This window comes from Triturus cristatus, chromosome 4_2, assembly GCF_964204655.1.
Source record: "Triturus cristatus chromosome 4_2, aTriCri1.1, whole genome shotgun sequence".
Lineage (NCBI taxonomy): Eukaryota > Metazoa > Chordata > Amphibia > Caudata > Salamandridae > Triturus > Triturus cristatus.
In genome coordinates, this window is record NC_140586.1 from 416,198,482 (window position 1) to 416,225,136 (window position 26,655).

The 26,655-nt window shown below is 45.1% G+C and overlaps 1 protein-coding gene across 2 annotated transcripts in view; it reads left to right on the forward strand.

The window, feature by feature from the left end:
- LOC146834490 (ferric reductase 1-like) overlaps positions 1–26,655 on the forward strand; it is a 439,656-nt gene that overhangs the window by 182,031 nt on the left and 230,970 nt on the right. For both annotated transcript variants that reach the window (XR_014960631.1, XM_085601878.1), the window contains exon 8: positions 20,845–21,033. Coding sequence is in view for 1 of the 2 variants with exons in the window: in XM_085601878.1 (XP_085458004.1) it covers positions 20,845–21,033 (189 nt within the window). In the remaining variant the exon portion in view is untranslated. The remainder of the gene's footprint in view (positions 1–20,844; positions 21,034–26,655) is intronic.

Below are 26,655 nucleotides of genomic sequence, written 5' to 3' on the forward strand. Positions count from 1 at the left end.
CCCTGATAGCCTGCCCTGCCTGACACAATGCTGGCTCCACCTCCTGCCGGGCGACTGATAGCCCTGCCCCTGCCAGTGACAATACTGGCTCCACCTCCTGCTGGGCGGCTGATGACTCTGCCCTGCTCAGTGAATAGGCCAGGTACCTTGGCCTGGCAACACCCACAACAAACCCAGGATGGGGGGAATTTCCCTGCTTGGACAAAGGGAACAAAGCAGAAAAGGGGTATAAGAGAAGGACCCCTGAACCAAAGAACTTGGATCACTTCTGACAAGGAAACCTCTACCAAGGACAAGAAACCTGCTGATCCAAGGACTTGCCTCCCCCTTCTGCCAGTGTGCTGTTTGCTGGGGGGAACCTGAAGCTGCTTCTTTATTTTTGCCAAGGGACAAGGAGAGAGGAACTTGGTGTGTACTCTCAAGCTTGCAAGAAAATCTCCAAGGGCTGGAAGAATGCCAGCCTCCTGTTGAAGTCACAGGGCCAAAGGACTTCACCCTCTACTGAAATTGCTGGTTGCTGGAAAGTGTTGTTTCCAGTGCACAGGGGAAATCTGCAGTCTCGACGTCGCCGATGCCTCCGAATCTAGCTCGACATCGTGAGTAACGGCTCCAGTGTTCTGAGTCTTCGACACCGGCCGCCGGGCCCGATCGACGCCAGTAGCGACGCCAGGAGTAGTGAGTTCGGCTCCAGCTCCAAGTGACCCCGTCTTGACGCCGGTATCGACGCCAGTGAGTAGTGAGTTCGGCTCCAGCTCCAAGCGACCCCGTCTCGATGCCGCTGCTGATCGCATCGACTCGACGCCCTTCTCGACGCCGTGAGCGCTGCTCCGGCCCGACACCTCTCGACGCCGCTGCAGGTCGACCCGAATCCGAGGCACGATCTACGCCGACCTCGACGCCAACCTCGACACCGACATCTCGACGCCGTGGATCATCGTTTTCTTCATTTCCAAAGGTACTGTGTTTGTGGGTTCTGTTGCAACTCCAGGCTTGACGTAGCGCTCCTCGCGGTCGACGCCGAACCTTGGGAATACTATAAACTCGACGTCGTGTGACTCCTGTGGGGGTCACATTGTTGCCAAGAACTGTGTTTTCAGAAGAATATTTACTTTTGTTGCTAAAGAACTATTTCCTAAGAATAAACTTTACCTGAACTATTATTTTTCCTTCCAAAGAGTATTTATTAAGATTGTGGTATATTTTTGTCGTTATTTGGTCTTGTGCTAAGCCTTATATAAAAATACTATTTTTATAATAACTCCTGTGTTATTTCCATTTGTAGTGTATTCACTTTATTACTGTATGTGGTCATAAATGCTTAACACACTGCCTCTGAGATAAGCCTGTCTGCTCTGCCAAGCTACCAAGGGGGTAAGCAGGGGTTATCTGAGTGTGTAATCCCCTTGCCCTGACTAGAGAAGGTGGGTCCCTATTTGTCAGAAGTGTATACCTCTGCCAACTAGAGACCGCCGGTTCTAACACACATGTTAACATGCAGGTTGGCCTGCAGAGGTAGGCATAGAGAGTGGTAGAAAGTGTGGAGGTTAAGAGAGCGAGTTAAAGGAAGGTGCATTGCAAGGGAAATTAGATAAACATGTGGGGAAGGTAGAGACACTTTAGCTGGAAATACAGAAAGTAGTCCTATTGAGATATATATATATAGGTAGAGAGAGATTAAGGTACAGAGAAAAGGTCAAGGTTGCAGGGAGATAATGAAATACGTGTCAGATTCTGGTGGACAGCCACACTTGCTAATGATTACTGATTCCATCTCTTACCTCAACAGTTCTCTTCGAAATAAATTAAAAGAGAGGTATGAAAGGACTACTTGTTATGTTTCTAGTACAAAACCTTGCCCTGGGACCACTTCCATGAAGACTTCTCGGGTGACATGGGACCAATACACAGAGGCTGAGTACATGCAAAGTACATGTAAAGTATGTGAAGTAGTACTTGTGTGCCACTACTACACATACTGATAAACGGTTGTGTGAATTGCCCCTATAGTTTTGAATATAGATGAGTATGAGAAAGGTTTTTCATATTTGGCAAAAAGTAGGAAGCCCAGAAGTTGAAACATTAATTCAGGGTTAGCTTTAGGATTATGAGACCAATTCACAAAGCTGTTTAAGAGTATGTAAAATAGTATTGGAGGAGTACTACTTCACATATTTATAAAATGTCTTAATGAATTGTCCCCATGGTATACAGTTCCCTTTAATCCAGTCGAAACCCATTTTGCTGATGTCTCAGCTTTCAGTCAGCCCAACCATAACATTCCATTATGGCATCACTCCATAGCTTCTCACTGACCCTAGAATGTTCCAGAGTCAAAACACACACGACAATTCAGCAGACAAAACCCTTGTCCAAAAGTACACACCTATAGCATTTAAATAAGGAATGTGATCTGGATACACACTCATTCTAAAGTTGAAAGGAAGACATGGTCCTGCTACAACCTAGTTTCACTTCAGCCAAGCAGGTTCATAATACGGCTAGTCACGTCTTCCAGGCGCTATAATAATATAATATTAAGACTGCAGCACAAAGAGTATAAAATGCTTTGACCAAATGGAATGTTTTATAGATAATGCACACAGTCCTGGCTACTGTTATACAAAGACCAAGATCACTCATAATAAAGAGATACTTATAAACCTAGCGTTAACGCTTGTGTTCTGTTGGTAATGAGTGCCACTGGATCTGCCTCAACTAAAGATACTGCATCGGACTGAGAGCTGGAGAGACGTGCAGAGAGCCAGATCGTGTAAATCACTCGACTGGCCCACAAGGATTAACCTTTGGGAGAAATTATTCCAATACCTCGACGAATCTTGTATCATTCGAGGTCAAATCAAACCGATTCCTACTGGACGCCCCACGCACCCGCAGTGACTCTTGACATTCTGCGCAGGGCTACATACCTACCCCACCGTCCTGAGGAAGACCCGCCTTGACGCTTATTAAAAAAATTGCGCTCTACACCGGGTCGAAACGTCGATGCATACTATATGTCTACACAACATTTCTGTTCACAAATTAACTTACACAGGATCATGAAGCGTATGTGAACAATCACATGGACAAAATCAAAGACTGTACCCTCCCATTTTTTTTGATTTCTCTATCTGTCATATACTAAGTGTATCGTCTGTATTTACCACTACATGTCACTCCTTCTTCACAAAGTCTTTATTTGTATCACTGTAGCCCAGTGTATTCGCTATTCCCTTAAAAAAAAACAATTGAAATTTTGCTGGGGTGTGTTTTATTTTCTTCTTCTTTTTTCCTGATTCATTGATATGTGTTACATGTAATGTATATATACTGTGAATACTCTAAAGCAATTGAAAATTTCCCGACAGAACCATTGTATCTATATAATCAACTAAAGATACAGCCTAAAGTACATTGTCTCCTTTTGGAAATCAGACTGCTCTAGTAGAGAGTGTCTTCTTAATGTCATATTTCTTCTTGTTCACAACATCAAAGATCATACCAGTTTGTGTATATGTGTGTCACTTAGGCCCATATGTAAAGACTCATGCATGACCTATTCCTACACCAACAAGTCATTCTGTTTCAGATTATTAGCTGGGCCTGATCAAGTATTATTAAGCTCTTTTTCATTAAACTTACTAGATTGATTTGACATCCATCTGCTTGTTCAAGAGGAAAAGGTATCCTTTGTAGACTACACAAAGACATCTTTGTAAGAGAAATTAATGTTAAACATTTGTGCATTTACGGAAAATTATTTATACTTGACAAAACTCAATAACATTTTTTTTTTTTACATAATAATTGTGCATTTTTTGATTGAACGTACTTGTATTTCTTAGTGCGTACTTGTATTTACACCCCCGACTTCCAACAGCTGAAGGTGTACAGCCCACATCACTACATCTTTCTTGTTCTATACCTGGCTTTGGAAAAACAAGTCTTACATTCAACGTATCGGCTTTCTCGCCTCGGTTTGACATGTCATATAAACGGTCAAAAAGTAGAAGGATAACATACTGTACATTACATGTTTGTCTGAGTCATTATCAAAAATAATGGCTTATATTTGTGGCCTAACTATTGTTAAACAAAAATATAGTGTTCTAAGTGTCAGTTACACAAATATCACCACATTGGAATCAATAAATAACATGTTAGTATAGTCTGCTACCAATACATATAATGGTTGTTAAAGGCTGAGCATGAGTTAGAGCTCGGGCTGTATGATGAGGGTGAACGCCCTTAGCAACTGTTAAAGCCTGAGACAAAAGGGCTATAATACTGTTAGAACATTCTACCAACTGAGGGCAGAGTATTCTCTATTAAAAAGAGAGAAAAAGAAAAACATTGGAATGCTGGAACAGAAGGTCTGTAACAGCCAATATTGGTCCTGAGCCATCATTTCTACAAAAGAATGCATTATGGCTTAATTCAATCATCAACATCATCTGATCGGCTGCACTTTGGTGATTCTCTGATTGGGAGCACGCCCCCTCCAAACCGGAGAGACTGATGTGTGACTGATGGGTGCACTAATTAGCTCTCCGTGAAGTAATCCGGAGAATCGATAGACACCACTGATTCGATCTAAAGCCCCTTTTCTAAGGAGACTATTATCCGCAAGTATATAGGAAGATCGGGAATCGGCCCGCTTCATCATGACACCCAGGCTAACGGGAGGATCTTCCTGAATAAGAACTTCCCTTGAAACTATCCACCTTGAAGAAACTGATTTTCTGCAGGAAAAAATGAGAAATATCTGTTTGCCCATTATCCACGGACCCCAGATTATCACCGTCCCATCAGAACCTCGCATTAGGATTAGGATTAAAATGTCGTCAAAACCATTGAAAGGACAGTCGTTAGGCAAAAGCGCCATGAAGCATTCAGGTAGCTTTTTCCTTATTGTCTGAATAATCATTGGACATCCTTGTATATACTAATAACCTTTTATATTTTTTGTAAATGTTGTAAATCATTCACTGTCCCTTTCTTTTGATGTGTGGTTATGGTTACTTTATCTGGGGCTCTTCTATCACTTATCTCTTCAAAAACACTTTTCACTAAATCAATATTCTCCATTGTATATATTTGTAGATACTGTATCTAATGTTTATGAAAATAAAAAAAAATAAACGACTCAGTTCGGCTGAACTGAGTGTCATGCAAGTGTGTTTCAGGTCATATAAGTATTTTTTCGAATCAGTTTGACAGATTGATACTGTTCTATAATTCTAAATCTTCTTTCTTTGGTTTAATTTCATTCAAAAAAAATATATTTTTATTATACTTTTTATGTATAACAGCGCACAATTAAGCAAGTCTTTTCCACATGAGGGATATTCAACAATAAAAAATAAAGATATAGTTTGGCCATTTTTACCTAAACAATTAAGCTATAAATGTAAATGATATTGGTGAGCACCAGATGCATGTTTTTCAAATTAATCCACCAGAATTGTGCAAAAAGGCACAACCATTTTAACCAGAGCAGCCGTTAATACCACATTGGATCTCTATAGGACAATAGGTCCTTGGAATCAATAAATCTTGGGAGAGCAGAGATTACGCCCTAAAGCACACTTTTCATGGACCGCTAGTTGCCTGAGCCTCGTTCCATCTTAGAATAGGAGCCCATATATGCCTGCCAGACAATCTCTGTTTTTTGCCTCTTATTTCATAGATACCTCTTTCTAGGTTGAACATAGCCAACAACCTGGCTAGCCATTGCTGAAATGTTGAGGCTTTCGGGTCTAGCTAGGCCGAGGCTATGCATATCCGGACCACCGCCATAGCCAAGAATAGAAATCGATAATCTGTAACTCGCTCTCCATTACTGCCAACCCCTAGAAGTATTACCACTGGGGTTAACACAGCTTTCACGTCTAAAGTTTGGTTCATAAATTTCTCTATGGAGTTTAGTAAAATCTCAAGACGTGGAGAGGACGCAAACATATGGGTTAGGTCAGCCTCCAGTGAGTCGCACCGAGGGCATCTGACTCCCACCTGCCCCCCCCCCCCCTATTGGGCAATCTACGCCGGAGTATAGTAAAGCGAAAAAATTGTCTTATAGTGCTGAGTTTGAAGCCCGGCTGAGCACACCACTATCTGTCCCAATTCCAATGATTCCAGAAATCTCTCCGGTTTATTGCCCAATAGCACAACCCATTTACTTGCATGTTTTTCCCTATCATCCTGTTTCAGTGCTACAAGTTCAGCATACAGTCTCTTTATAGTACAATTCCTCCCTTCTCTGATAACATCAACGACTTTTACCTTACTAAAACCGCACACCCCGTCCACCTTCCCACTGAGATAACTTCGCAGTTGCAGATATTTAAAAAAGTTTGTCTTCTCAATTCCAAACTCTGCCTGGATAACACTAAACTGACGCACTCCATCTGGCCAAATTAGATCCCCCAACTGTCCGGACACCCTGCCGCGCCTACTCTTCCATAATTGTGTCTGAGAAAATTCCAGGAAGCGCCGGGTTTTTGTACAGCTGGGTGTAGCAGTTCAGTCTCCCTATGCCCGTTTTATTTTTAAGTGCGAACCAAATTGTAAAAGCTGCCATTAGGGTCTTAAACCTTGTTTTCTTGTAGTAGCTGGGCTCGTTCATTTTCATAAAGCAGTTAGCCGCATCATCGCCTAACAGTAGCTTGTGCACATCTGGTAACCCTACTTCATCCCGGGGGTCCGCTTTGCACCCACCCATTGGACTACTCATATATTGGAGGGCGGCAGCCCAATAATAAGCTTTAAAATCGGGAATAGCGAAGCCTCCTCTTTCCCTATGCAGTGACATAAGCCGAAACACCCTCCTAGTTTTACCATGTGCCCAGATAAACCGGTTAACTAAACCCTCAAGTACCACAAGCCAGTGTTTTTCAAATTGTAGGGGTATTACCTAAAACAGGTAAATAGTTTTGGGAGAAACATCATTTTTACCACGTTACACCGGCCCACCAGAGACATATGTAAATTATTAAATCTATCAAAGTCTGATTTGGCCTGCCTGATTACTGGCTCAATGTTTATTGCCACTAACTTCCCCAGCTCGGACGTTATAGCAATGCCCAGATAAACAGCTGTTTCTGTCATACGAGCGTCATCCATCTCGGTATTTCCATTCTTAACTATCTGCGTCTTTTGTCTATTTAGGGCAAACCCGGCAAATTTCTTGAAGTCATGAGCTACTTTCTCAACAGTAGCTAACGCAGTAGAAGGACTAGAGGTAATAATATCTATGTCGTCCGCATATGCCAAAATTTTTGTTTCCAACCCTTGGCTAATAGTGGGCTCAATTCCATCATTAGCCTCAAGCAGTGGTAGAAGAGGGTTGATATATATAGCAAAAAGGAGGGAAGAGCAGGGACAACCCTGCCTTGTACCACATTTGATCAGAAATGGTGCAGTATACCCCATTTAATCTTTACCTAGCCGATGGAGCTCTAAACAGGGTCTTGATGGCTTTAATAAATCCCCTCCCTATACCAAACCATCTCAGAGCTTTTCAGAGGTAGTCCCAGGAGACACTGTCAAATGCTTTCTCTGCATCCAAAAGCATCCCCGCCATAGGGTCACCTGAGACCTCCGCTGCATCAAACAGGGTTATTACCCGCTGAATATGTTGCGTCGTTCCCCGCCCCGTAATAAACCCATGCTGAGAGGGATGAATTGATTTCCCTATAATATAATTTAGTCGGGTCGCCATGGCTTTGGAATTTTTTTTCACATCACTGTTCATCTTTGTTATTCTCATATAAGACCCCTCAGAGCCTTTCCTTTAAAAAAAAAAACTATAATGTCTGCTGCAGCCCACGACTCTACTGCCGCCTCACCCTCCTGAGCCTGACACATAATATTCACCAGATCGTGGCCAATCACATCCCAGAAAATGTTATAGAACTCTAAAGGAATCTGGTCTGGTCCGGCAGCTTTCCCCGAGGGGAGGTTTCTCATTGCGTTATAGATCTCATCCTGGGTCAGTACTGTCTCAAGGGTTTCGCTGTCTGCAGGGTCCATACATTGTATCTGGATTCTGCTTAAATATTCTTGAATTAAGTTTTGCTACCCCTTGGATTCATCACTATATAGATGCTGATAAAATTGTTGAAACACTTCCCGTATACCAGAAGGGTCAGCAATTACTTTCCCATTATCATCTACTATTTCAAGTATTTCCCCTGCAGTGCTCTTTTGTCTCAGTCTTACAGCAAGAGTGTGCCCCACCCGTTCACTAAATTCATAACAATGTGCTTTTTTAACCAAGAATCTTTCAGCGGCCTTATCAGCTGTTTGACCTCCAATTTCAGCCTTGGCTATTGCCAGCCGAGGCAGTATATCATCGGTTGGATTATCCATATGTATAGCGGTTGCCAGCTCCTCCTCAATCCGAATCAAAGTCCTACATAATGCTTCCTCTCGTTGGGCCTCCTTCTTCTGCCGACGCAAGCTGTAGCGCAAGGTCTCACCTCTGACCCCCGCATTAAATGCATCCCAAACTACCCCGACGCTCGCACTATCCCTATTAAAATCCCAGAATTCCTTAATCAAATCTTTCATATGGAGTTCATATTCTTGCTCTTGTAACAACCTCCTTTCAAACGTCCAAACCCGGCTGGGCCTCACCCCCCCGTAAAGCCAACCGTAAGGACTAGGGGATTATGATCTGAGAGCACCCAAGGGTATTTCTCTATTCTAGTTCTCGCCAACAGACACTGTGAAGTAAAAAAGTAATCTAATCTGAAAAGAGCCTTATGGTGGGCTGAGTAAATGTGCTGCCAGTATCTTCGGACTTTAGATAAGGCCAGATATCTGTTAATCCATTATTCCTTACTAAATTGGTAAGAGCCTTATACACTTTCCTTTTACGACCAGTGTACCCACCACCTATATACCAAATTTCCCGGTTAACCAGCTGCCCCAACCTCCACAACAATATAAAGATTCAATATCAAAGACACCAGTCAGTCAGCGGGCTGGCCCATTCACAGCGATTGGCCTTCTGCGCCTTTTCTCTGCAGCGTCCTTCAATTCTGTCAAATACACTTGTGCCTTAATTTCTGAAAGAAACATCCAGACCGTCCCACTTAAGATAACCTTGAGCCGAACAGGGAACAACAAAAATGTCTCCCAGTCCATCCCCTGAAATGGTGTTATCAGCTGCCGTAGTCTCCACCTCCGCTTGACCGTGGCGTGGCAGTAATCGGTACGAGCGAAGAAAGAATGCCCCTCATAAGTCCTTTTAGAATCAGGCCTTGCTCTGTCGATTATGGCCTGTCTGAGGAGAAAATTCCCAATATATAATCAAATCGCTCTGGGTCGCTCCCCTTGCCCGAGCCCAGTGGCTTTCTTCTGGAACATTGGAAAGCGGTGTGCCCGCTGCACCTCCATGTCCCAGTTCCATTGAGCGATATCCGGAAAAGCGCCCCTTAACAGGGAAACAACAAAGGCCAGTATATTTTCACCTTCAACGTTTTCGGCAAGGCCCAATAACCGTACATTGTTTCTGCGCTGCCTATTTTCAAAGTCTTCCAGCTTCCAAGAGAAATCCAATGATTTCTTTTCCTGTGGTTCCTTGAAGGCCTGTAGCTTAACAACATCCTCCTCTAGACCAACTGTTCTTTCCTCCATGTGGGAGACCCTTACTGCCGTCTCAGAGCACAGCTTGTTGACCTTGCGCATAGACCCCTGTAATTGTTTTGTGGCTTGAAGTGATCTCCGGCTCTCCAGTCTAGCCTCCCCCTGCATTTGTTTAATTTTAAACAATAATTTTCCTTGTGAAAATAGAAAATCATCTCTATAAATAAGTTCCATGTGGACAATTGTTGGAAGTTAATGTTTCATACCCAGATCTCATGGACATATGGGTTGCTCTTGTTTTTCTAAAAATAAATATTGGTCCTGAGCCATCGTTTATACAAACTAGGCCATTTACCCAGTACTGTCCTGATATGCAATGAACCAACCACAAGAAACACCCACCACCAGATGCCACTAATAGGCACACGTATCGAATGTTAGGATGCATACACATTTGTACAGCCTTTTGGCTTCACCCTACAGAACCACTACCATTTACATATGACACCCACCACTCCCTATTTTATATTGGACAGGTCACATCTCTACAAACTTGCTCAAACTCTGGTCTCTGATAGAATCCTCATGAACTTTAGAAAGGTATCTATGGAATGCCAATTCTACTGTCAAAATGGGCATTTGTGCACAGTGATAGAATGGTCAATAGGGCAATCAGGCAGTGCCAGAAGGGCTGGTCTAATAAGTCAGTCAGTGTGTGGACTGTTTTTTGTGAAAGCTTGTAGGCCTGTCTGATAGACCAGTTTTCATTGTTGATTTACCTGAAATAGCAACAGACATTACCTGTAGAAAGCCCAAATGCATGCATCCTCCCATACCTTTAAAAAAACTCGAAATGTGTATTTACAAGTTCAAAACTGCTGTATTTGCAAATGTGCACCACTTTTTTTTAGCTCTCTGTTTCACTTATGGGGCCACTTTTAGTTTGGTGCTCAGGATTATTTTCTGTTCTTGTCCGACCCTGACTGAGCACTCTGTTAAGTGCCAAATAAAAACAACAAGGATGGAAGTGGAAAGAGAGACTAAAACTATTTCATATGCTGTGTGTTTCAGGCTTCCCACCTATCTGGGCATACTTTACTTACTGAGTGGAAGCTCTGGTACACAGGAACCTATGACCATAGACTAAATGGGTTCCATGCCCAGGATTTCAGGGTGTCAGAAGGAAGCGTTCTTGCCTAGAGCTTACAGTCCCTTGAAAATGACTAAACACAAGTCAGCTGTTTAATACAAATTTGTATAAACTGAATTATCTCTCAAGTTTGGTCCCAGCCAAATGTGATGCCATCTTTAATACCATGGATCTTAGCAATAACAAACATGGCTAACTTATCAGAACGAACTTGTGATTGTGAAATTTTATATTCAAATGCATTAGAACTAGAACGTTGCTTAACAGCTGAGAATTCTTTTTGTGTTATATGATAAAGAAAGTTGATTGTGAGGTACATTGCTAACACAGTTAACAAGGTGGGATACAATATATAGATAAAGAAAGTTCTGTAAACAATGAAATTGTAGTCAAGGACTCAAGGGAAAAAAATTATATCAAAAACAGAAAAAGAAAATAATAAACTACAGGCCCATGGATATAGCGCTGAAGACTTAAAATTAAATGAACATAGAAAGCTATTAAGGACAGTAGATGATAGTCGATGTCTGCAAATTTGGTCAATTTCATTAAGGAGGTACAGGCCTTCGACTGAGTCAGTAGACAAAGTGAACTAGCCTCACTAACCACACAAGTTGATCCCACAGAAAAATGTTCTTTCAAGTATCTCATAAAAGTTTTTGAAGCTAGAGGTATTGGCTGAGAGCGTATAATTGAGGGTCAAAAACTTTGCACAGCTTTGGTAGTCAATCATAGTCCTCCTATTTTACAGCATAGATTGTACAAATGATGCCAAAGGTGATGAAAGTGCAAGATGCTTGGATTATTTCAATAGTGCCCGTAGTCAGCTTCTGCTTTTAAACTTAAGATATGATGCCCACATTTAAACACATATCAGCACAAAAAGACTAGAGACAGAAGGGAAATGTGCGTGTCAGGGAGACTGGGAGTTAGAAAGGAAGTCTGAGTGTCATAGAAAGTTTTAGAGATTAACCTATTTCAGGTGTTGTTAGATGTTCTCTTGTGCTTGTAGGCGAATGACAAATAATAGAGTAATTTTCCAATGGTCATTGGATCATGCTGCACCTGAAGAAGACAATCCCCAGTGAACCAGATATTAGTCATCCAAGAAAATAATGTGGCCAACAAATGTCATGTGACCCAGTCCCTGGGCTAATCAGGAGAATGCCTGACTTTTCTTGCTGTTCCAGACCCTTGAAAATTCTATTCACCACAGAATGCCCCAGAGAATATTGCACCTTGGCAGAGTACTGTGACCCCACAAATTATCCTTAACAGGAGGAGTTCAGCCATAAGCTATTTCTGATCAGCCTATTTCTTCTGAGCCACAGCTAACTCACACATACAGTCTCTACTTAGGTATTTATGGAACCAAACAGAAAACATCCTTAATCTACCCTAAGGTTGAGGACCCATTCATCTCACCCCTTACGCAGCATGGCTCATCATTATACTTACAAAGTGCATCTGCTCCACCTAACATGGCATCGCAACCATTTCCCACATAAACCAACCACAACTTAAATACCAGTGCTTCACACTAACAATCTGAACCTTACAATCATTTTAGTCACCAGCACTAGCAAAACACACTGAACATACCCACAAACTCATGCTCATCAATATTAATTCTCAGGAATCCAACGCAAACAATGGAGCTAATCCCATCATACTTGGTGACCAAAACAACATGTCGATAGGACTTTGCAAGGTGCACAGTCGATCCGTTTGGAATCCAGGAAATGAAGGAAAAAACAGCCAGACACCTGGTCTTTTCTTGCTGCACTCAGAAGAACTGGAACTCAAACCCAGTCAAAAGCTCCAATCACCATTCCTCATCCACTTCATTAAAGAGACTGCTGGACTTGGCCCTCTATGCAGTGTCATCTTCAAATATTGTACCTTCACCATCCTGTTTTTCTGAACCTGTTTTTGTTGGCTTTTAAGATTCTGCACACTTTACCACTGCTTACCAGTGCTAAAGTGCCTGTGCTCTGTTCTTTAAACATGGTAGAATTGGCATACACCCAATTGGCGCATTTAATTTGCTTGTAAGCTCATAGTAGCATGGTACTACATGAACTCAGGGCCTAGAAATTAAATGGTACTAATAGGCCTGCAGCACTTATTGTGCCACCTACCTAAGTAGCCTTTTAAACATGTCTTACACCGATGCTGCAAGGAGGATTGCTTGTCGTTCTCCACACTGAGACCGCCGCCCAGGGACAGGCGCACACCGCCAGGGCAAAAGACTGGTAGGACAGACTCTGATGACGATGCATACCCCTCCAAAGCTAACTACCCCTTCTTTCCCTCCCTCCTGACCCACCTGCCCTCCCCGACCAATCCCCCTTGAATCCCCCCACTATTATTTATTTTAATGTACCATTTTTGGTTGCTTACCACAACCTCGATTGCATTGTTCCCTTGTTGTAAAAATGTTGTCTCAATAAAAAATGATCACCAAAAAAAAACATGTCTCAGATCTAAAAATGCAGCTTGTGTGTGAAGATGTAAACCCCAATTTCAACCTGGCAAGATAAACATCTGACCAGATCTAAACCTTCTTTTTTAATACACTTCAATAGCCTCTAGGGTAGACCTTAAACTGTCCAGATGGCAGGGTGCAGTGTAAAAAGCTGGACACATACTTTCAAGCTTTACATTCCCTGGTAGTAAAAAACTCTTAAATTAGTTTTTCACTACAGCAAGGTCTGTCTTTCCCCTAGTATAACATTGGGTTAACTTATTACATTTAATAAGTGATAACGTTTAATTGGGAGTATGTAGGAAGGTCAAGTTTGGTGTATTAGATAATGTTTTTAGAAATCTTCTTTACTGGTTAAGTCAAATTTTAATTTGCAACTTTTAAAATGCCACTTTTAGAAAATTAGCATTTTCCTGTCCTAACCATTTGGTGTCTGCAGCCTGTTTCCTCAGATACATTACTCAGTGTAGCTGGCAGTTGGTTTTTGTATATTTCTCTCAGAGAGTGAGACAAAGGAGCATGGGTGTTGGCAGGATGGGCCATCTCTGACTTTATAAGGGGGAGGAGCTGCCACATACCACACTTGCACATCACAAAATGTTCTACTTGAGCACACTCACAAAGGGGTTGCCACTAGTCTTTTGTGACCCCAGGCAATTTGGGACCAAAGGGTTTGACACTAGTCTTCTGTGACCCCAGGCAATTTGTGGCCAGGGCTGCAAGAAATTCCAAGCACCTCTGGGTGTGGAAACATCCAGAACCTTCTCCTTCTTCAAAGTGGGCACCACGTATAAATATTGGATCCTCAGACCAAACTCTTGAGTATACTTTTGAATCCAACTCTTCAGTACACCTTTGAACCAGTGGAAGACTCAGAAGGACTGATGTGATGCGCTGCAAGAAGGACTCCTACTCTGCTGCCCTGCTGCATGAGTGAAGGACTGGACCTGCATCTTGAACCAAGGACCACCAGAGAGATTCCAGAGCCAGTTGGCTGGCTTCCTGATCAGAGCCTCATAGACAGAACAGGCTCCAACAGCAATCTTGAACCCAGTACCTGGACTCTGGCATCCGTGAATCCTGTCCTCCCAAGCGGTGCCACCCCAGTCTTGGACCCTTGGAAGTCAGACTGAAGGTGCAGCTTATCTGTGGTCCCAGCAGAACTGACAGAGCGTAAAGCAGCACCGCGCAAGACTCTGCATCAGAACCGCTGCACGACGCATCCCAGATGCAGGACTCCGCATCACAGCGCACAGCCCCTTAGAGCTGCCACTGCACAATGCATCTCCAGGCAGTACATTACATCGCATCACCAACTCATCTTCTCAGAACTGCTGCTGTTTTCCATATCCCCTGCTGCTGTGTGACGTATCTCCACGCAAGGACATTGCGTTGTCTCTGCTGTGCAATGCATCCTCGACATGGGACTTCCCATCGCTCCTGAACCTCGATTTAGGGTACTTTTGTTCAGCAGGCCTAACTTTGTCCCTGCAGCTGGCCCACACTTTGCAGTTCTAGGCACTATTTTTACTCAACACTTTGAAATTGCATATATCCAGTTTCCTTCCTGTATGTTTGTTGTTTTGTTCTCAAATAATTTATTACATTTTACTCTATTTGTCTAATTTGGTGTGGGATTTTTCTTGTGTTGTGTTTTCACTTTATTACTGTTTGAAGTGCTACATGAATACTTAGACATTGCCTCTAAGACAAACCTGGCTGCTATTTGTGCCAAGCTACCAGAGGGGTAACCACGGGTTAATTTGGGGTTTGCTGAGTTTCACCCTGATAGATATTGTGTTATCTGCTTCCCCTTAAACAGTAACCCATTTTCCAGCACAGACTAATACTTACTTTTCAAGCAACTCTTTTCTTGTGTACTCAGTAGGTCTTGATCCCATCTGAATAGTGACATGTCATTGCTGTATCCTTGATCCCTTGCCTTGAGTTCCTTACCAGGACTCCCTCGACACTCTTCTGCCACATGACCCATAGATTGCCTTGTAACCCCTGCTGCCCCTTGATTCTTGGCATCTAAATTGGTCAAAGCTGTTGAATGCCTTGCTAGTTGTCCTTCCCCTTCTATATCTTGTAGTGTTATGTGCACCTTTAATATTCGCTCTGTTTATTTGTAACTGGATTTGCCGCACCAACTTTCACATGCATACCTACAATTGCATTCAGTGGTACTGTGGAGTGATTGCTAAGCCTACTAAATAGTTTGATTGAAACCAATAATTTTCTGTATTCCACAAATTATGCCAAAATGTCCATGCAGAAAACTCCTTCAAATGTATATTCAAATACTATCCAGCTTTAACTGAACACATGTTGTTTAATAGGACCACATGTATTTATTTTCTCAAAATATATTTTTTGAGAAACCCTAAGCCCTTTGCTCGCTTTAAATGTTGTTAGGTTTTCATAGGTGTTACTGAGCAATGTACTTTCTTAAACCTTGTTCACACTTCCACCAGCAACCGTCAATATCAATTATTAACATTGCCATTAAAATATTTTCTATTGGTTGGAATGTTAAGACCCCATGGGAATTTCAGAAGCTCTGCAGTCATGTTGTGCAAAGCATCCCCCAAATGTTCTGTGACGTCTGTATACCATGGGTACTCTCAAACATTTTCCCAGGGGCCACAAAGTATGGTCTCCGGTGTGCCTGAGGGCGGCGTTGATGCCAGCAGGGTGGGAGTGAGGCTTTGCTGGAGATGGTGTGATGGGGAGAGGCAAGGTTGGCATTGGTGAAGCGATGCATGTACATGATGTAGTCAGTGAGTCATGGAGCTATTTTGAATATTTAGTTTCATACTGACCTCTAAATTACGCCCCTAGTCTCTAGAAGAGTCATAGCTTTGACAGTACTGTGTTATGCTATATTTGAATCGCTATACCTCTACGGCACCTTAGGGTGAGTCTTATCTACTTGCTAGCACTACCCTGGGAGAGTCAAGTGTAAAAAAGAAGAAACTTTATTATTGATTGGAATTAAATAGAATTGCACAATGTGGAACCGGAAAACCTAGAATCAATCCCAGCTTCCCCGCCTAGTTAAATTGTGTGATCCTTGGCAATTGTTTTATTTCACATTGCCTCCTTTTTCCTCATTATCATATGTAAGAGCACCTTGAAATGCATGTGTTGAGGATATGTATAAAAAATTATCTTGTGTTTCATTGAAGAAACTATTATGATATTCATATATAATAATAACCCAGGACACCCAGAGGATTCAACATGACAACTGTCTTGACTTTAAGTTCACTATGGGCATTGTTGTAGGGTGGGGGTAGGCATGAATGTTTCCTTGTTGATTTTTAAAAACTATTGCTTTAACCCCTTCGGTGCTCATGACAGAATGGTTCCGTCATGAGGACCAGTGCTCCTGTGCTCATGACGGAACCATTCTGTCATGAGGAAATGGGCACGAAATCCCTCTGCTGCAAACAGCAGAGGGATTTCCATTTTTTGGGGGGGCCTCAGTAGGTGGGGAAGAGCTTCCCCAACCTCTCGAGGCCCTTCCCTCATTTTCAATTTAATGATGATCGTGCGCATGGCGCGCTGTCGTTATTAGACTGAAAACAAAACTGAAACTTAGTTTCAGTTTCAGTGCTCTTGGGGCTATCTCAGCCCCCCAAGCACCAAAACATTCGAGAGAGGTATTGTTGGAAAGGGGATAATCTCTCCTTTCCAATGGTACCCTTCCCACCCCAGGAGGGCGATCCCCAACCAGGGATCCACCCACTAGCACCAGGGAGGGGGTGAGCCACCCCTTGGGCAAGGGCCTTTGCTCCCCCCCATATTTTTTGGGGCATAAGTCTTTCTGCCCCCCCCGGGGGGAGATGGTGCAGTAGCCCCCAATCTGCCACCCGGGGGGGCAGAAAGCCCACTAGAAACCAGGAACTTCTTGTTTATTGACGTTGGGGTAGGGACTGCCCAAAAAGGTCATTGCAATGCCCCCACCCCCAAGAGAAATGTCAGTCTTTCTTCTCCCCCAGGGGGCAGATGGGAGATGGGGGCCGTAGCCCCCAATCCACCCCCAACGGGGGGCAGCAAGACCACTAGAAACCAAGGATTTTTATTTATTGATGTTGGGGTGGGGGCTGCCCAAAAAGGGCATGGCAATGCCCCCACCCCCCAAGAGAAATGTCAGTCTTTCTGACCCCCCAGGGGGCAGATGGGAGATGGGGGCATGACAAAGCCCCCACCCTCAGTGAAATTCCAGTCTTTCTTCCCCCCGGGGGGCAGATAGGGGCAGTAGCCCCTGATCTGCCACTGGGGGTTGGGGGCAGAAGGCCCACTAGGCACCAGTGATTTTTTTTTATAATGTAGGGGTGGGGCTGCCCAGAATGGGCATGATAATGTCCCCACCCCAAAAACAATTACCAGTTTTTTCGCACCTCCCCGGAGGCATATTGGGGCAATAGCCCCTTATCTGCCCCACCTGGGGGGGCTGAAAGCCCACTAGGCCTCAGGAAGTTTTTTTTTTTACATTCAGGGGTGAGATCAGCCCAAAATGGGCATGCCAATGCCCACACCTCCCCAAAAAATGCCAGTCTTTTTGCCTGATCTGCCCCCAGAGGGGGAAGAAAGCCCTTTAGGCACCAGCAATTATACTGGCTTTTTTTATGCGTGGGGGTGGGGGCTGCCCTCTTGGGGGCATATCGGGCCAACCCCCCCACCTCGATATCCTACCAGGTTGGCAGAAAGCCTGTACATTTTTTAAAACTAGACACCACGGGGAATCCAGGATGGGGTGACTTGTGTGCCTCTCACCAGGTTCTGTTACCCAGAATCCCTACCAAACCTCAAACTTTGTCAAAAAAATAAATTTTCCTCACATTTTGTGGTGTCTAGTTTTCAAAAATGTATAGGTTTGCTTGGTTTCTCTAAGTGTCAGCAGAGCTAGGATTCAAAATCCACAGCTAGGCACTCTGCAAAAAAAGGGTCTGTTATCACTGTGAAAATGTGGTGTGTCCACGTTGCATTGTGTGCCGTTTCCTGTCGCGGGCACTAGGCCTACCCACACAAGTGAGGTACCATTTTTCTCCGAAGACTTTGTGAAATGCGGGGTGAGTGGAATTTTGTGGATCCACGTAGATTCCAGGACTTTACACCACAGAAATATGAGGAAAATGTGGTTGGTTTTTTTTACTACTTTTGAGGTTTGCAAGGGATTCTGGGTATAGGAACCTGGTGAGAGCCAGACAAGTCACCCCATCCTGGATTTCCCTGGGTGTCTAGTTTAAAAAAATGTATAGCTTTGCTAGGTTTCCCCAGGTGCCGTCAGAGCTAGGGTTCAAAATTTATAGCTAGGCACTTTGCAAACAAAGGGTCCGTTTTCACTGTGAAAATGTGGTGTGTCCACGTTGCGTTTTGGGCCATTTCCCATTGCGGGCACTAGGCCTACCCACACAAGTGAGGTACCATTTTTATCGGGAGACTTAGGGTAACAGAATTGTAGAGCAACTGTTTATACCGATTGACTTTTGATGCATTTCTGCCTTCCAAATGAAAGACAATGTGTAAAAAAGAAGTCACTTTGAAAAATATGCTATAATTCTTATGCTAGTATGGGTCCTCACAATTTTGGAAATGTGCAAATATCTATTGTTTCTAAACTCTAAATGTTGTTCCGATTTCAGAAATACATAGGTGTCTTTCATACCAATTTTTCCATGTATATATTCTCCCAAAATAATTACTACATACCCGGTACATAATAGTTATTGGCTCTGGGTTCGTCAGGTTCTTGGTGAACCTACAAGTCCTATATATCCCCACAACCAGAAAGGCCCTGCGGATGCAGCGGTATATTGCTTTCAAACAGATGTCATAATTAGAATAAGTTACAGGTGAAAACGTTGACACAAATGGCTGTTTTTATCAACTAATTTTCAATTTTTCCTATATTCAACTGTTAGTTTCTATAAAAAAAACCTTGAAGAATCTACACAAATGACCCCTTGCTGAATTCAGATTTTTGTCTACTTTTTTCAAATGTATAGTTTTCAGGATCCATTATTGCTTTCATACCCATTTCTATCATTAACTGGAACAAGGTTGAAAGCACAACAAATAGCAAAAAATAGGCTTTGTCCCAGTAAAATGCCAAAACTGTGTAAAAAGTGTTGGTGTATACCCCAAAAAGTCCCTAAAAGTTGTTAAAATGGTGATTTCAGCCCCCAAACCCTTTGTTGATACCATTTTCAGGGAAAAAACAGACTCTTTCATTTGCAGCACTTTTTTTCCCATCACACCCCCCCCCCCCAATTTTTTTTGCTGTATTTTGGCTAATTTCTGGGTCACCTCCAGGGAATCCACAAACCCCGGGTACCTTTAGAATCCCCATGATGTTGGGAGAAAAGGACGCACATTTGGTGTGGATACCTTATGTGGTCAAAACGTTACAGGGGCCTAAGCGTGAACTACCCCAAATAGCCAAAAAAGGCTTAGCACGGGGGGTGGGGGAGGCCTTGCAGCGAAGGGGTTAAAAAACCAAATACTTCTCAATGAAACAATATAATCTGATGTACTAGGGTAAAACGTCTACATGTTAATGAAATACACGTCTACATGTTAATGAAATACACTTTTTTTGCATTGTTTAAGAGAATGTCCTATTTTGAAACGTTTGTTGCAAGATGCCGTAAAAAAAATAATGTTTCTAAAGCTATGTGCAGCAGCATACCATATTTGCTTCTTTTCTTTTACTTTAGTTAGCTTGTAAATAAATGCTTCCCCATTCATTTTATATATTGCTGAATGTTAGATCTCTCCCAAGTAAAATGCGAAAGGCACTAAGCAGGCACCACATTTTAAATTTACTATTTTAACATTCAAGAAATGTAGTACATAATGACAAACTTAAAAACAACCCAGAGAAGGTAATATGAACAACAGAGATTTTAAAGAAACATTTATGTAGTATGTGCACACCAATGAAAAAATACACTGATGGGTGTGGTAGAAAAGCTGATTGAAGACAATGTATCCAAAGAATAGCAATTAGATTATTTGACAACCGAGAGTAAACAACTGACCGGTGAAGAAGTTTATAAAATCAGTCTAATGTACTAGTAAAAAGCTGTTTGACAATGTAATTCGTTCAGTGTGCGCCCCAAAAGTGTTGCAGTGATTGAGTATGAGTTACAAATGGGTGTCAATGGGAGTCCATGATTGCATGTACTTTTCAGCCAGGACGTATCATGGCACTGCACTATCCCTTTTGATGTGGATCATGTCTGAGTAGCACAAAGTTGGTCTCTGTCTTGAAATCCAAAGATTAGCTAAAGGAATGGAAAGCAGCTCAGTGTCATTACTGGTAGCTGGGATTAATCCATACATTCAGTCTGTCGCCATTTTGTGCTGCCAAAGACCCATCGGCGTGCAGGGCATATGGGTGAAGGGTGTGTGGGTATACAATTGATGTGAATGCCCATGCAGGGAGAGACATGGTTCAAAAGCATCCTCGTGTCTGTTGAGCCTTAGTTAGTCATGGTAAGAATCTGAGAAAACAGGTTCTGATTCTTATAAATTGTGGCATTTAACCGTCAACAGTCACCACCTGGGAGCTAACCTGTTTATATATTGATTCTGGTTTTAGATTTCGATTGACCTTTGTGGCAAACAGAAAACTTGTTTCAGCAATCCTGCAGGCTGTGATCCCAGTACAAGTGCAACTTGCATTTTTGTGTCCATCTCACCTGCAAGCGGAGGTGGATTCACATTTGAAATGAGCGGCTCGCCTGGTGGCGGGTATGTTGCCGTTGGGTTCTCTGATGATAAATTAATGGTGAGCAATTGGAATGTACTTGATTTATTCTTTTGTGGAATGTAATCTTTGCTCACAGTTTGGAGGATAGTACAATTGAAGTAATGCAAATATCTGTCAATCCAGAAAACAAGCATTGGCTGAGTCAATACGTCTGACTTTAACTGCCAAGAACATTGTAGCAGTGATCGTTAATTGAAAGAAAACTATGAATGTGGTCCTCATTAAACACATAATGAAGACTTAGAAGTCAATGCAAAAAACAAAATGCATTTTTATTATTTACGTACCTTTTAAATAGCACACTATAATACGTAATACTATAATAAATATTAACTTGTGCTATTTTTTGCTTTTGGAGGATTCTATTAGTGTTTAGGTCTCACTTCAACGCGCAGCTGTCGGTAGGCATTACTGCAACTGCAATGTGATCAATAGAATAATACCTTTAAGAAGTACTACTAATGTTTCCCGTACGTGTTCATCTTTCTCGCCACAACATTTGATTGGTAAATAGATGTGTTAGTGTGCCTAATAAGTTGTTCCATTGCAATCCATGGACTCAGCATGCACAGTGAAATGTCAATGCATTGCAATGAATGTGCATAATTTTTCATTTGATTTTCAAGCCACTAACTTTTCAAAAACGACCTATGTTCCTTACAAGCTGGTACTGTGTGAGCCTGCAGCCACATCACTGGTGCAAGTGTGTTTCCACCATGCCGGCACTCAGGCAGCTGCACCAGTCAATACACCCTTGGTCCTTAGAGCTTGAAATCCCCTCCTAGAGCCTCAATCTGCTTCCCCAAACTGCATCCTTACCCTGCAGTCCCCACTCCCCCTGTCCTTTGCCGCAGTTTCCACCTAACTTTCCCTCACTACACTCCCAGCCTCAGTCTCAGTTCCGCTTCTTCACTTGCACCAGCCTCACATGACTGGTTCCTCTCTCTCACCCCACTCCACAGCATCAGCGTGCTCTCCCTTCCTGTGCTAGCACCTACAGAAGGCCATTGCCAAGGTGGCCAGTGTGGACCAGGTTCTGGTTTGCACTGTGTTTTGAGTAGTGTTTGGAAGATTAGATCTGCCAACAAATGACTCTAACTTCTCCTCACAGACAACCTATCCCTGTCTGGGAGGAAAACTGGAGCCCATTTCAACCGGGACAATAATACAGCACTCAAGGTGTGCTGCAGTGGATGAGGCCAAATTCCCCAGACTGGAGGAGCCTAGCGCGTGATCAAGATGGCCGCGTGAGCTCAGAGTTCCCGAGACCCTCGCTCCCTCCGGCAAATATCCTGTGCAGCATCCTGTTTTTAACACCCGGAATATTGGAGGCGAGCCGTTGCTGAGGTGATAGTCGCTGTCCGGACTGAAATCGCTCACCGGAGGCCGAAGTTGTGCTACATGGAAGCTTGCGGCCTACTCCCCGGAAGATGCCCGGGGCTTGCGCTGGCACAGTGCCCGAGCACTAATTGAACAACAGCGGCCGTGTGAGGGGCGAGCCGTCGGGAGGACGGTGTCATCACTTTCGCTTTCGCTTTCGCTTTCCTGTCTTCATCGCGCCCTGGCCTGGGAGTGAGTCGCGCCGGTCACTTGTTGCATGGTCGTCTTCTCTGGATGGGCAAGGAGACTGTTTCCGCGGCAGATCACGATGTCGACCAAATCGGAAGCCGAAAAACAGAAGCCCAAGAATACCAGGCGGGGAGGATACACCCAAACCAACAACATGGACCGCTATGCCCAGCAGAAGGGGTCTCCGGGCGGATCGGGACGGACACTGGCAGCCTTGAAAGACGGTTTGCCCCCCGCCACGGAACTAACCTTGCAGGATATCATGGGGGCCATCGAGGGGATGCAGTCCTCTATCGGGCAGCAATTTGAGACCCTGGCACATAAAGTGGACACAATCTCGATTGACGTCAACTTGATTCGGGCAGACCTGGGGAAAACTAATGAGCGGGTTCAGTCCTTGGACCTTAAAACCTCTGGCCTCATGGGAGATGTCTCTGACCTGCAGCTGGAAGTCCGTACCTTGAGGACCGCAAATGACCACTTTGCCCGACGGCTGGAGGAGTTTGAAGGCCGGGCACGGCGCAATAACGTGCGCATTATTGGGGTCCCGGAAAACTCGGAGGAACAGTCGGTGGACCTGTTCGTGGAGGACTTGGTGGTGAACCATCTGGCGCCCAAAGGCCTCAGTAAGTTCTTTACTGTTGAACGGGCCCACAGAGTCCCTGGTGGGAGGCCCAAGGTGGGGGCCCCTCCGAGACCGATTGTCGCCAGGATCTTTAATTTCAGGGACCGCGACGCCATTCTACAAGCATCACGAGTGTCCGGCCCGATGACTTTTCACACAGTGAGTTTTTATCCGGACTTTACCCAGATGGTGCAGAAGCAACGGCAAAGCTTCCTGGCGGTCAAGAGAAGGCTAAGAGAGATGGGACTGAAGTACGCCATGCTCTTCCCGGCCAGGTTGCGTGTGGTGTATGAAGAGCGGACTTTCTTTTTTGAATCACCGGACATGGTCGGAGACTGGCTGGACACATTGCCCCAACGACGGACTAGCGGGGAACATGCCGGTGGAGCAGAAGGTGGCCGTGATGAACAATGAGCGAGGACTTGGGTGCTAGATCACTTTGATTTTGTTCAGGACAGTGACTCACAGTCTTCGGTTCCTCCGGGAGGGTGGTAGCCCGAGGGGTGGCGGGGGTAGGAAGGGAGCTTTTTCCTCCTCTGGGGTTCTTTTTGTAGATTAGTCTTTGAATGGGGCGACAGGCACACTGCAAGTTGGGGGGGCTTTTGAGCTTACGCAGGGGTGCAGGGTGGGGGGTGGATTTGGGTTGTTGAAGTGGTTGTTGTTGTTTTTTGTTTTGCAAGGCGTAGTGATGCAAGCTTCTGTAGCTCGAGTGCGGTTCTACGGGGGGGTGGAGGTCTCCTTACATTTCGGGATGGGGGGTAGGGGCTTAAAGATACTCAGTTGGAATGTTAACGGCTTGGGGGATCGTATTAAGCGAGGGATTGTCCTGCAATTTCTGAAGCGATGCTCCCCTGATATAGTCTTATTGCAAGAGACACACTTGATAGGTAACACGTGCTACGCACTCAACAGGAAGGGCTACAAATTTGTCGCACACTCGGGGTTTTCCTCGGGCTCTAGAGGGGCTGGAATACTTGTCAGGGCCTCGCTGCCGTTTGAGGTTGACTCCACTACTGTTGATGATAGGGGACGATTTGCGGCTGTGGCGGGGAGGTGGGAGGGCAGGACGCTGGTCCTTGTGTCGGTTTATGTCCCTCCTGCGCTGCAGCCCTCCACATTTGCGGACCTGGGGAGGGCTCTGTTGGATCTCCCAGAGGGAATGTTGGTGGTGGGTGGTGACTTTAATGCGGTTGGCTCCGGATTGCTTGACAGACACCCGCCAAGAAGCTCTGGGGGGGCGCAGAAATGGCTTCCAGACTTTGTCGATACCCTTGGTCTGGTTGATTGTTGGAGACTGCTGCATCCCACACAGCGGCAGTACACTTTCCACTCCGGGGCGCATGGCAGTCTCTCTAGAATTGACTATGTGCTTACCTTGGCCGCACATTCCTCCTTTGTGTCCGAGGCTAGGCACATGGCTAGGGGTATTTCTGACCATTCGCCGGTGTGGATCTGTATGGATGTTGGTAGAGGAGTGGGGGGCAGGGTGGCTCCGATTAACCCCTGGTATCTCCGTGACCCTAAGACTCGTAGTGCGGTGTTGAAGGCGGTCGATCGCTATTTCCAGGAAAATCTAGGCTCGGTCACGTCTGCGGTGTCTTTGTGGGAAGCGTTTAAAACTGTGCTGAGAGGAGAGGCCCTCTCCTTGATAGCGGCAGCCAAACGTCGGCGGGATGCGGAGGTCGCTCAGATCGAGGCGGAGATGGCGGCTCTAGAGTTGGTTTTGGAGGAGGAGGTCACGGCAGCAGCGCTGCATAAATTGAGCCTTAAGCAGTCGGAGTATAAGGCCCTGGTGACGAATGCGGCCAAAGCCTTGAGTAGGGAGCAGCAGGGGCGACTGTACGACGTCGGGGACAAGGCTGGGAAATTAATAGCGTGGCTGGATAAAAAGGAGCGGGTCAATCGTGTGGTGCCGGACCTAGTAACAGAGGGTGGCGTTATTGTCACTGAGCCGGATGGCATAGTCCAGTGCTTCGCAGATTATTTCCGCACGGTCTATACCTCTGTGTCGGACAGGCCGGTGGAGGACTCGTGTTAACTTCTGCGCGATCTTGCTCTGCCTTGCCTCTCTGACATAGACAGGGAAGATCTAGATGGTGACATCACAGCTGACGAAGTCGCGGGTGCTATCCGTTCACTGCGCCCGGGCAAGGCCTCGGGCCCGAATGGCCTGCCAATTGAGTTCTATAAACTCCGGCCGGACAAGATCGCTCCATATCTGCGAGCTATGTTTGTGGAGGCGCGGGAGACGGGATGCCTTCCATTCGACCAACGCCTGGCGACAATTGTGGTCATACATAAAGATGGCAAGCCCAGGAATAAGTGCCGCTCATATAGGCCGATCTCGCTACTTAATGCCGAGCCGAAAATCCTCGCTAAAATCCTGGCCAACCGTTTGATCAGGGTGATCGGGGACCTGATCCACCCGGACCAATCTGGTTTCATCCCGCACCGTAACACTGCGTTGAACCTTAGGCGCATCCACGGCGTGCTCGCAAGGACGGGGACGCTGCGGGAGCCGACCATTGTGGCAGCACTTGACGCCACGATGGCTTTCGACACGGTAGAGTGGGCATATCTGTGGGCCGCACTTGCAAAATTCGGCTTTGGACCTGGCTTTGTTGGCTGGGTGAGACTACTGTATGAAGGACCCCTGGCTAAAGTCGCGGTCAATGGTAGGGCGTCCCGTTCGTTCGAGCTGGGGAGGGGCACCAGGCAGGGTTGTCCCCTGTCGCCGTTGTTGTTTGCTCTTGCTCTTGAACCGCTGGCGGCCTGGATACGATGGCACCCAGATGTAAGGGGGATCCGATGGTCACCAGATCATGAGGACCGCATTTCCCTTTATGCTGACGACATTCTGCTATACCTCACTTCACCCAGGAAGTCTCTCATAGTTGTCTGTGACATTTTGACTTCTTTTGGTAGGAACTCGGGTCTCACCATTAACTGGGGGAAGTCGTATCTGTATGCCCTGAGTGGAGACGTCCCTGTTCTCCCGCGGAATTGCTCGATCCAGATTGCCCGGGAGGGTTTCTTGTATCTGGGGATCTATATCTCCACCGATCCAACTGTTCGATATGAGAGAAACCTGCTCCCTCCGTTGACACGCCTGCGGCGGGATGTGGCGGGCTGGCGGCGGCTGCCGCTTTCCCTCCTTGGCCGTGCCGCGCTGTTCAAAATGATGTCTCTTCCCCGTTTTCTCTATGCCCTGCAGAATACCCTGGAGCTGGTCCCGGCCAGCTATTTTCGGGAGGTTGAGAGCCTCCAGCGCTCGTTGCTGTGGGATGGCCGTCCGCGTATAGCTATAGCAAAGCTGACCCTTCCGTGGTACGATGGGGGTATCGCGCTTCCTGACATCAGAAGATACTATTGGGCCTCTCAGTTGAGTGCGATCAACCACGGAGTCTACGGTCCGGCGCTGAGCCCCGGCTTCGCTATGGACCGGT